Source organism: Megachile rotundata, chromosome 4 (genome assembly GCF_050947335.1).
Source record: "Megachile rotundata isolate GNS110a chromosome 4, iyMegRotu1, whole genome shotgun sequence".
Lineage (NCBI taxonomy): Eukaryota > Metazoa > Arthropoda > Insecta > Hymenoptera > Megachilidae > Megachile > Megachile rotundata.
The window spans coordinates 4257755-4270770 of record NC_134986.1 but is presented as its reverse complement, the minus strand read 5'-3'; the positions used below and the strand labels follow the sequence as shown (position 1 = coordinate 4270770).

The 13016-nt window shown below is 30.7% G+C and overlaps 1 protein-coding gene across 3 annotated transcripts in view; it reads right to left on the bottom strand.

Annotated features, from left to right (window-relative positions):
- Positions 1-13016, bottom strand: part of LOC143264299 (uncharacterized) — a 90226-nt gene that overhangs the window by 16256 nt on the left and 60954 nt on the right. For all 3 annotated transcript variants that reach the window (XM_076530804.1, XM_076530803.1, XM_076530805.1), the window contains one exon: positions 5318-5398. In XM_076530804.1, the coding sequence (XP_076386919.1) occupies positions 5318-5398 (81 nt within the window). The remainder of the gene's footprint in view (positions 1-5317; positions 5399-13016) is intronic.

Genomic DNA, 13016 nt, shown 5'->3' with positions numbered 1-13016 from the left:
TATAGAAAAAGATAAAATAAAGTAAAATTAATATCTATAAATTATCAATTGAAAAAGTAAATTATTATCTTCAATTAATTGTTATTATTTTATTACTGATTAAAAATAATTTCTTAATTTACATGACATATTTTTTTATCTTAATTATGATTTAATGAAATATTAATTAGGATAAATGAATAATTTTTAAATTCAACACAATATTTGTAAAAAGGATCAAATAAAATGAAAGAGAATTGATATCTATAAATTATCAGTTAAAAAAATAATTTATTACCAATTAGCTATTTTAAATTTATTAATGATTACAAAAATAATTTCTTCCTTGTTTCAAACAGTGCAAAATTGATTTCCATTTTACGAAAACCAACTTTATATCAAAATTAAATAATTTTTCCACGAAAATACAAAAGTATCGTTTTTAAAAAAAAATCTGTATCAAGAATGAAATTTTAAGCAACGAAATATAATTCTGATTAAAATAAACCTAACAAAAGAAAGACACAGTGCTATGCAAATCATTGCATTTCTTTTCTTGAACACAAACCTTCCTCAGTTCATTTGCCTCTCATTGTGAAATGGAAAATGCAGTTTCACGTATCGATTTCCTCACAATTTCCCCCGTTTATTTCATTCTGCCGCCCCTGGATTGGCTCTCCCTAATCGAGCTTCATGAAAGAACACACGGAGTCTACGTACCTGATAACCGGAAACCGATTTGCTATCTACAGGGTGTTATTTCTACCGCGACGCTCGTTTTTCTATCGTCTTTCAACCATCTGACATAAATAATTTACAACGAAAATTTGAAGGTATGCAATAGACGTTTTTCCACCGTCTTTAAACCATGTAACGAAACTAATTTACAACGAAAATTGTAAGGTATGCAATAGACGTTTTTCCATCATCTTCCAATCATGTGACAAAAATAATTTACAACGCATATTTTAAAGTGTGTAATAGACATCGATTAGAGAAATTTTGAAAACTGTTTTCTTGAGTTCACCCAAGGTTTTACAAGTGGAAACATTTTTCTTTTTATTATATTATAGAGGATATTTAGACAAATTCAAAACATATGCTGCACGATATTTTGCTAACACATTATAATACTTCAATATGTTATTATAGTTACTGAAGGCATAATGCATTTCGAACATGTGATTAACTCTTTACGACCACCCTCCATCAGAATAATATATCTAATACACTGCGACATGTAAGATCCAGCTGCCAAAAATGTTTCAGACAAGCTACACATTATTTTAATTTGAAAAAAAAAAAAAAATAGAAATATTCCTTAAAAATTGCTTTAACATATTTCACGGCTGATTTCAGTAAATTTAAGTTTTTATATTCAAATATTCGGAAACGAAAAGAATCGAAAAATGACGATTTTCACCGAGAAATTCAAAACTCTCTTCGATTTTAATTGTAGTCTAACGCCCCTGAGATATAATATTTTGAGGAAAAAAAACAGTGAAAATACCAGGGATTTTAAGAAGGTATTTATTCAGATTTTTTAAATTCCTTCTAATTTTGAAACAACTTCTTGCTAATTTTAAATTAGTTGGAGTTATTCCCTAATATGATTGTTTAAAGTTAAAGAATCACATTTTTCTGTCTAAATGCATTCTTCTTATGTCCTAGTCACGTGGTTATATTCAATCTCATATCAAAACTAAATATTGTGCATTTATTATTGTAAATCAAGAAATATGTTAATAAAAATATCATGCAATATTTAGAACTCATCTCAACGTTCAATACGGTAAAAAAACATGTGTTCCTATTTGTAAAATCCGAATACAATTTCCCCATGAAAAGGTGTCAAATTTTTTTATTGATATTGTACTCTGCAAGTTGCATTCTCTAGTGCAACTCATATTTCAAAAATTTGATGATTAAAACATTTGAACTCGAAAGATGACTCACACTCACTTCTGTTTAATACAACAATTTGGAATAGGTATTTTTTACCTTGACCCCTTGTCATACAATTTATTTGCCAGATGCGTCAGTCAAAACTGGCTCATAGTTATAATATTAAATCAAGGAAAATTAAAATATATTTTATATACAGCCTTGACTATACAAATTATAGTTGCACCTAAATTTTCAAGTTGAAGTATTAATCTTAATTTTAATCGAATTAAGAATTTTAGCAAGGTTTGTCACATTGGAGCTATGAGTGCGTCAAGAGTGAAGCACGTCAAAGTACATCAAAGGGTTAATCTGCAGTATTATAGATATAATGTGTAAACGCAATGAAACAGACAATAAAAAAAAAAATTAATAACAGAAAGATAACTTCAGAAGAATTTATCAAACTTTTCACCTAAAAATTGCTATCTATCCTCAGCAAAAATGCCTTGAAATGAAAAGGGTGAAGCTTGAACATAAACTTGTGTTAAACTTACACTGTAAGTGGGTGTTATACATGTAATGTATAAATACAATGAAACAGACAATAAAAAAAATGAATAACAGAAAGATAACTTCAGAAGAATTTATCAAACTTTCCACCTAAAAATTGCTATCTATCCTCAGCAAAAATGCCTTGAAATGAAAAGGGTGAAGCTTGAACATAAACTTGTGTTAAACTTACACTGTAAGTGGGTGTTATACATGTAATGTATAAATACAATGAAACAGACAATAAAAAAAATGAATAACAGAAAGATAACTCCAGAAAAATTTATCAAACTTTTCACCTAAAAATTGCTGTGTGCCATCAGCAAAAATACCTCGAAGTGAAAAGGGTAAAACTTGAACATAAACTTGTGTTAAACTTACACTGTAAGTGGGTGTAATACATATAATGTGTTCAAGTTTAATATAAATGAGATAGAAATGAATACATAACCATACTTAGTTGAATAATATAAAAGAAAAAGTATCGTTGGTACAAACGCACATTTTCATCGTCTAAGGGTTACAACGTAAGAGGAAGGAACAATAGAAAAGAATAGGCAAAATCGGCTTGCGCAAAACTTAAACAACTAAAAAAATTGCTATCTGTCATCAGCAAAAATATCTTGAAGTGAAAAGGGTAAAACTTAAACATAAACTTGCGTTAAACTTAATCTGCAAGTGGGCGAAAAATCGTGCGTCACACCCTGTATAATCCTGAAATCAACATTACTGACCTGGTCGCCCTTCACAAAATTTCCCTGCAGAGTTTACGTATCGCGAGCCGACAGAATACGAAAGCAACGTAGGCGAGTTTGGAAAATCCATAGCTTATAAAATGTACGAACGACGATTCTACATCCTGATATAATAATGGCCATGGCGATGGTCGATTTTGACCGTCGTACGATCCTATTATAATAAAAAAAACTTGCCTGGTGTGCAAACCCTTTCGACCCTTCCCAGAACCCCCTTTGCTTTTCATGGGCTCTATTGATGCACTTCTGCTATTCCGATCAGTGATTCTCAAATTTCTGTTTCGAGTACAGCGAAAATTGTGAGTCATCGTAGAATAATTTTGGGTATTTTACATATTCTTTTATTTTTAATATTCTACCGGGGAATTTTAGATATTTTTCTGCCTTTGTTTTAACTCAAGTATTAATGTATTTTGTATTTCTGGATTTTGAGGCTTTTTTATTTTTGGATTTTATTGGTACTTTTGTATTTTTACACTTTTTTTATATTTGTATATTTTTGTATTTTCTTGATAGTTATTGCATTCCGGTACTTCTCTATTTTTGTATTTTGATACTTCTATATTTAATAAATATAATTTTACCAAATATAAAATAAATTACTTTTATATATGAAATTAATTTTATATTTGATGCTTTTGTATTTTGTACTTTGATAACTTTATATTTTCTGTGTTTCAACAGTTTTGTATTTTAGTGGTTCGATATTGGTACATATTTCAATTGATGTAACGCTATATTGTAATGTAACTACGCTGCTATATTGTTACGTGGCTATAGCATGTTATTATACTACTACACTATACTGTTACTATATTGTTATATTATTATATTTTTACATTTCTGTGTTAGAAAATTTTTGTATTGCTATGCTGTTTTATTAGATTACTATATTTCTATATTTCTGTATTATTACATTTCAATATTTTTACACTAATATATTTTTGTAATACTACATTTCTAGAATTCAATATTTCTGTATTTCTAATAAAATATTGCTGTGTTGCTCTATTGCTCTCTTACTGTACCGCTATATCGTTATACTGCTATACACTTCTTTATTGATACATTACTTCATTGCTATATTGCTATACTACTATATTCATATATTTTTATATTGCAATATTGCTCTATTGCTTTGTTACTATATTTCTACATTTTCATAATGCAAAATTTCTCCATTGAAATATTTCTGAATTAATATTTATATATTAATACGAATTTCAAAAATTGTCAAGGCATGAATTCCCAAATTTTTAAACCTTCAAATCCTGAAATTTTCAAATACCAAAATTTTCAAACATCCAAAATTACAAATTTCCAAATTTTTCAAAATATTAAATTAAAAAATGTTTACATCCTAAATTTATAAAATTTCAAATCTCTACATTTGAATTTCAAAAATTCCAGTTAATTAATACCCAGATTCCCAAATTTATAAATTTGCAAATGGGTAAATTGGTAAATTTGAAAATCGGTAGATTGGTAAATTGGTAAATTCTTAAAATTGTGAATTCGTCAATTTGTAGATTTAAAAAATAATTCGCAAGTTTGTAAAATTGAGAATTCGTAAATTTGTACATTTGCAAAATAATTAGCAAATTCGTTAAATTAACATGATTACAACAAAGATTGCAAACAAACAAAAAATCCAGAAACGACCTCCACCTGAACAACAAAAAACTATTACTCATAAGAGCGAACACATAGTCAACATAAAAAAAGGAACTAAAAAAAAAATGGTTTTCGAGCAAAGAGGAATCACCGTACCGTACATAAAAGGTGATTAAGCCAGCAACGAAAGAACGGCTCGAAATTTTGCTTATTAATACAAGGATGAATCATTAGTTGAGTAATAATTGAAACGGAAAAGGTTTGGAAACGGAATTCGTTATTAAAGGTAGGAAAGCAGAGTTGATTTGGTAGCCGTTTCGCTATGTAGAATATTTCATTCGTAATTCCGGGAGTTTGCCGTTGCCAAGTTGGCAACTAAGAGTCGATCGATAAACTCAGATTATTCTGGCTGGCTTCGTTCCCTGCGTATATGCATGGTGCACAGGCCTGCCGCTAAAGTTTCGCACACATACTCAGAATTCATGCAACGCCAGCAGTTTTGCATTCTTCATGAACTTAAGCGATGCACTTACCGGTTTTTATAAACTGCCGTTTTCCCCCGGCAACCGCCACTGCTGCCCGCGACGGAAGTGACGCGTGAATTTTGATATTACCTGCAACAGGAAATTGGACAGGATCTTACCAATGCCACTTTTAGTTTTGTCGATAGACTACGCTACGTACACTCTCATATTCATGACCGATTAACACTAAAACCGGTCAAATCACCGTTTTACAAGTTTCACGTTTCACCGAATAATGACACATTGTATTTTTTTTCACTTTACTTAGTTATACTCACTATAATTTTATTTGTAGGAATTTTGCAGTTATTTTTTATACATTTTAAGGGATTTTTAAATCTCTGAATGGATAAATTGATAAATTGGGGTATCTAAATTTGTGAATTTTTGAATTTGTTGAATTCGTTGAATTTGTTGACTTCATTGAATTTGTTGGATTCGTTAGACTTATTCGACTTACTGGACTTATTGGACTTGTTGGAATTGTTGAACTTGTTGAATTTGGAAATAGATAAAGTGGTGAATTGAGGAACCTCAATTTGTGAATCTGTTGAATTTATACATTTGTGAATAAGTAAATTGGTGAAATAGGGAATCTGACGTTGTGAATTTAATGAATTTGTTGGAATTATTGAATTTGTAAATTCGTTAAATTGTTTGGACTTGTTGAATGTGTTGAATTTGTAAATAAGTAAATTGGTAAATGAAGGAATTTGAATTTTTAAATTCGCTGAATATTTTGGATTTGTTGAATTTATCGGATTTGTAGAATTTGTTAGATTTATTGGATTTGTAGAATTTGTTGGATTTGTTGGCTTGCTCGACTTGTTGAATTTATAAATAGTTAAATTGATGAATCGGTAGATCTGAATTTGTGAATTTTAAAACTTCCGAGTTTGTGGGTTTGTAAACATGTGTATTTATGAATTTGTTGAAATGATTAAATTGTTTAAATTTGCTGGATTTATGAATTTATGAATTTACAAATATGTGAATCTATGAAATTGAGAATTTATACTTGCAAGCTCAAAAATTTCTGAATATGAGAATTTGTTGAAATAGCGAATTTATAAATCTGTGTATTTATAAATTTGTAAATTTGTGAAATTATAAACTTGTGAAATTGCAAATTTGTAAATTTGTGAAATTATAAATTTGTGAAATAGTAAACTTGTTAATTTGTAATAAATTTGTAAATTTATAAACTTGTGGATTTGCAAATTTGATGAATTTGTAAAATTGTAAATTTTTAAATTTCTAAATCTGTGAAATTGTAAATTTCTAAATCTATGAATCTAAAAACTTGTGAACTTGTTGAATTTACAAATCTTTTAAATCAGTAAATAGACACATGAAACTATAAATCTAAGAAGCTAAATACTTGTATAAAAGAAACTTAATTGAGATTCTGAAACTTAAGATTCGTCACAACTTAGAGGTCAGAGAAAAGGGAGGCATACGCAGAAAACATTCCAGGAACGAAAATAAAGTTTACGTAAGTTTAGCAATAGTAGCGTTGCACTCGAAGGAATTTATTGTAAAATAAAGAAAACTTGACTGCACTGATTTACGATGTTTTTTTGTCTATATTTATTTTATCCAAGAAAAGTTTGACATGTTTTCCACGGATTCTCGGAAAGCACCGACACTCGTAACGTAACGCATGACTTTTAAAATGAAAGGAGCAAAAAGTTAAAAAAAAAAAAAATAAAAGAATAAGAAAAAAACAATGTGTGAAGTAACAAGGATGAATGCAACAGGAAACACGTGACAATTCTTTTAGGAATAAATACCTCTCTACCGTAATAAAAATTTTCAAAAAAATTAAAGAAAGGTGTTAGAATTACATGTAAGTAGGTCACGAACGAGAATAAATAAACGGATGTTACTCCAAATGTGTTAATTAAATAAAAACAAGCTTCGTTACCGTAAAGTATGTACGAACTCACAAAGTATTTCATAAAAATACAAAATAACAACGTATATCATCAAGTATATTAAAAATCATGAAATATTTTAAAGTACTAGCAAAATTCGGCAGACGTTGCCCTGCCTGTGCATATTCATTGACCTTCGTACATATAAAAATGGATTATCTGTACGTAACCTAGAATCTATAATTCGTTGTAGAAAGATGTTGAAAAATGAAAGATAGCTTGTACTGATGAGATTTCATTGTGTATGTTGGTATAAGTTGATGATATACATTTTTTTATTAAGAATTCGCTCTGTAATTAAACTAACTTAAAGTCCATCTTCTGTAGGATTATCGACAACCACCTCAGGTACATACCCACCAAATTATGTCTGTCTATGATTATTATGTACCAAACTATTTCATTTTTATTGATTTGTCACGTCCCTTTTTGCCCCGCCCATTTTTTATGTACCTATAAACCTTTTCCATGGAAAAATACATATGTGTGCCAATTTTCACCGTGATTGGTCAAACGGTATCGAAGTCTATGTATTTTGTACAAACAAACTTGCATTTTTATACACATAGATGATCTATATGGATGCAACTACACGACAATGTAACACACGTTGGTGATTATAAAGTTTAACGAGAGAGTATCTAAACTAACATTTTGCTTATCAATAGATATACCGAATACAAGCACAATAATTTGCAATATTTTTAACGAAAGGAAAGAATATTTTCGTATTTTTCCATTTTCCAGATGTCTGGGAAAATTTGTATGTTTCTTCTGGTGATATACTGGTAGAGGTGTTTGAAACGCCTGCATATGTCGAAATAGTTGACCTTCGGCCGGTCGATCACCAAACGGCCTGGTGAATAGCCCATACAAGGTCGATTTCAATTTATACTGAAATTTTTAAATTATGAATATAAGTATCTTCTTCTAAAATATGATAGTCATCGTGTATATTCAATGTATACCAATAACCTTATTTAGATATAAGAATTTGAAGGATATGACAAATTTATACGGTGAGAAACTACATATTCAATAATTGATTAAAGGAGTAATATTTCAAAATTCATCAGATTTCTACATTTTTGTGAGTTTAAATTTCGAAACTTATATATTCTAAAATTTGTATAAATTGTTTAATCCTAAAATTCAAAATATGGAATTTCTAAATTTTCAAATTCCCAAATTTCCAAATTCCGAAACTCCGATACTCCTAAACTCCTAAACTCCTAAACTCCTAAACTCCTAAACTCCTAAACTCCTAAATTTCCAAATTTCTAAAGTTCCAAATTTCCAAATTTCCAAATTTCCAAATTCGTAAATTCGTAAAATCCTAAACTCCTAAATTTCCAAATTTCCAAATTTCCAAATTTCTAAAGTTCCAAATTTCCAAATTTCCAAATTTCCAAATTCGTAAATTCGTAAAATCCTAAACTCCTAAATTTCCAAATTTCTAAAGTTCCAAATTTCCAAATTTCCAAATTTCCAAATTCGTAAATTCGTAAATTCGTAAATTCGTAAATTCGTAAAATCCTAAACTCCTAAACTCCTAAATTTCCAAATTTCCTAATTTCCAAATTTCCAAATTTCCAAATTTCCAAATTTCCAAATTTCCAAATTTCCAAATTCGTAAATTCCTAAACTTCTAAATTTGCAAATTTCCAAATTTCTGAAGTTCCAAATTTCGAATTTCCAAATTCCCAAATTCCCAAATTTCAAAGTACCTAAACACCCCAACTACAAAATTACAAAACTAAAAAATTTTTAAATTCACAAATATTCAAATCCTCTAAATTACGTATTAAATCTTGAAATCCCTAAATCCTACAATTTAAAAATTTCCAATTCTCTCTATTCCAATTCCTAAATTGCAAATTTCTAAAATCCTAAGTACTCTAATATCCAAACTCCCAAACTACCAAATTACCAAACATCCATAAAAACAAATTTTTACTTCCTCTAATGACCATAAAACTGTTATATAATCATCTCCCCCTATAACATACATCTTTTTCCGTAAAAGACCCTTCCCCACAAATAAATAATAAAAATAAATTACTTTCCCTGGTTATCCTAAAACATTCATCTCCCGCTTCGAACGCGCTCCGTTACAACAATGAAACTATACCGTGATCGAGAAAACCGGGTGTATTTTTGTGAAGCCTTTGTGCCGGGGAAACTGAGCACCGCTTGTGATCCAGAGGAAGGGTCAGAAATGGAGGGGAAGAAAAAAAGTAGAACGAAGAGTTTCCTTGGAGTAGAGGGAGGTTCCACCTAACAGTTAACCGGCCCTGATGCTGACTTCTTTCGACCATGTGTCTGCTACGCATACTATACCAGCCTCATTTTCAATCGTGCGACAACTTCAAATGTTCTAGATTACCACGTTCACTGCCACATCGAAGCAGTTCACAATTTCATTAGATAGTATTTTTATTTTCAACCTTGGAACTGGCAAACAAGTCATTTCAATCATTAGATGGTTTCTTTTAATAGATTAACCAAATTTATTTGTATGCTTTTCTTTAAATCCTGGATGGTTTTTATATGGGATAATTGTATTATCCATAAATATTGTATTAATATGTATATTAACTATTTAAATTGTGTTTCGTTTATTTAATTTTAAACGTGTGCATAGGTAAGTTTGATGATGACAAATCTTAACAAATACATTCTAAATTTCAAAATTTCCTAATTTCCTAATTTCTAATTTCAGACTATAGATTCCGGATTCCAAAATTACAAAACTTACAAATTTAAAAAATTAAAAATCTCAAAAAATTCGAAATATCAAACTCCAAATCCTAAATTTCAAATTTTAAATTTTAAATACCAGAATTTCAATTTACAAAATTACAAATTCCAAAACCTTAAATTCGATAACCACAAATTCCAAAATCCCTAATTCCAAAACCCCAAACTTCAAAATTCCAAGTTCCAAAATTCCAGATGCCAAAATTCCAATTTCCAAAATTCCAATTTTCAGAATTCCAATTTCCAAAATTCCAATTACCAAAATTCCAATTTCCAAAATTTCAATTTCCAAAATTCCAATTACCAAAATTCCAATTTCCAAAATTCCAAAATTCCAATTTCCAACATATCAAATTCCAAACCCCAAATTCCAAAAACCCCAAATTCCAAAAACCCCAAATTCCAAAACCCCAATTCCAAAAACCCTGAATTCCAAAAACCACATATTCCAAAAACTCCAAATTCCAAAAACCCCAATTCCAAAAACCCCAAATTCCAAAAACTCCAAATTCCAAAATCCCAAATTTCAAAATTTTCATTCCCAAAATCTCGAATTCCAAAATTCCGAATTTCCAAATCCCAAATTCCAAAATTTCCAAATCCCAAGTTTCCAAAATTCCAAATCCCAAATTTCAATGTCCAAAATCTCAAATATCCAATTTCCAAACCCCCAATTTCAAAAATCCCAGATTTAAACATTAACAATATCTTTGTACCTAAATTTCTAGTTTCCAAAGTTCAAACGTCCAACCATATAAATGGCTAAATTCGACAATGTAATATTTCTAATTTTCTAAACGTGCGTGGGTCTAACATCATACCACTGCCCACACGGTGCGCACCACTACCCGTAAGTTCCTCGAGCATTTTATCTTTCATCGTCAGTTTAAGGTCGACGAATCTCGATATTTCAGCCAGTACACTTTCCACTTCATCTGCTTATCATAACTTTCCCATCACACTCTGCCTAAATAATTGAGTATAGCTTTACAATTCCGTAACGGTGTACAAAGTTGAACCGACACACCTTCTTAATATTTCAAGCGGCGAAGTTACACTTAAAATTTCGAATGTTAGCTATTTTTCGGCGTGTTTACGATTTTCGGTCAAACAGTTAACAAATTGATAATCCGAGTTGAGCACCTCGTGAACGTTAAAAGAAAAGTAGGATGGATCTACAAAACAGTTAGATGGCCCTGATGTTAGTAAATCGCCAAGCCTTCACGCCTCCTTTCGCCTTGATATACATACATGTATAGACCCGTGCGTGTATTCTCCGCGGACGTATGTATTCGTCAAATGGTCTTTTGTGTTGCCTTTTCGCAATTTCCATTGTCCTGACACCTCTTTGTGCGAATGTCAAAAAAGAGATTTAACCGTTCTTTGTTAATCGAAGCGATTATAACAGACGTTCTTCTTCTCCGCAAATAATGAATCATTCTCGAATTAGAGGTATTATCTAAACGTCGTATCGCGTGTAACGAGATTCCGTTTTAAAAATTCATTTTATACGCCGTGGTGTTCCATTAACGATTCTAGTAATAATTAAAACGCGCTAATTCAATCTGCATCTTGCACGAATGCGCGTGTTAATTCGAGTCAGGTATCCGATTCTAAATTGAAGCATCGCTAAGAAACGGTATAAATTTATAACGTGGTTACAATGATCGTAACACGTTTTATTTACCGCAAGAAATATTCTTCGACGATGCAGTTTACCGTGAATTGATATTTCCTTGATTAGCAATGCCTGTCGTCACGTGCAAAACGATCGTACGACACATTAATCACAGTTTAATGATATCACGTTTCTACGTATTAATTTAATTCCAATCCTTGATAGTTGAAAACACCTCCTTATAATATTAACGGTTGCTGTTGCTAATTGCACTATTATTAATATTATTTGTACACTTTTATTCAGGGACATTGAGACATAGGGATTCCTAAAACTAGGGGCATTACGGTTTAGGGATATAACGAATATAGGGAACTCTGGATCTAAGGATATTTTGAGGCATAGGGATATGGCAATCTAGTGATATCAGGATCTGGGGATATTAGAATCTAGCAATATTGGGTATATAGGGATACGACTATTTAGTGATATAAGGATCTAGGGATATTTGGATTTAGGGATACAGAAATCTAGTGATATTAGGATCTAGAGATATTGGTATCTGGGGATATTGGAATTTAGAGATATTTGGGACTTAGGGATATTTGGGATGTAGGGGTATTTAGGATCTAAGCATATTTGGGATCTAAGGATATTTGGGATCTAGGGATATTTGGGATCTAGGGATATTTGGGGTCTAAGGATATTTGGGGTCTAGGGATATTTGGGGTCCAGGGATATTTGGGATCTAAGGATATTTGCAATCTAGGGATATTGGGATCTTGGGATATTTGGGACCTAGGTTTTATTTGAGATCTAGGGACATTCGGGATCTAAAGACATTTGGTATCTAAGAATATTGGAATCTAGGGATATTGAGATCTAGAGATATTAGGACCTAGGGATACTTGAGATCTAGAGATATTGAGATTTGGGGATATTTGGAATCTAGTGATATTAGGATTAAGGGGTATTTGGATCGAGAAATATTGGGATCCAGTGACATCGAGATATTTGGTATCCGAAAAATTTAATAGTACAGAAATTCATGCATTTGCAGATTAAAAAATTTGGAATTTGAAAATTTACAATTTTGCATATTCGAAAATTTGATAATACGGTAATGTAAATATTACTGAATTCCTTGATTTCGGAAATGGAGAATAAAAACCTTGGAGATTCAGGGACCTAAAAATAGAAACGTGATATTTTAGGCCTCTGAAATTATGTTGAATCGGTAAATAAGAATTGTAAGAAATTAGAGAATTCGTAAATTGCGAAATACGAGTATCTAGAAAGGAAGAGCGACGATGCCTCGTAGTTTCATGGAGTGAAACGCGCAAGTAAATACGTTTTATTTAAGCGAAGTATCGAAATAGTAGTGTGCAGTAGG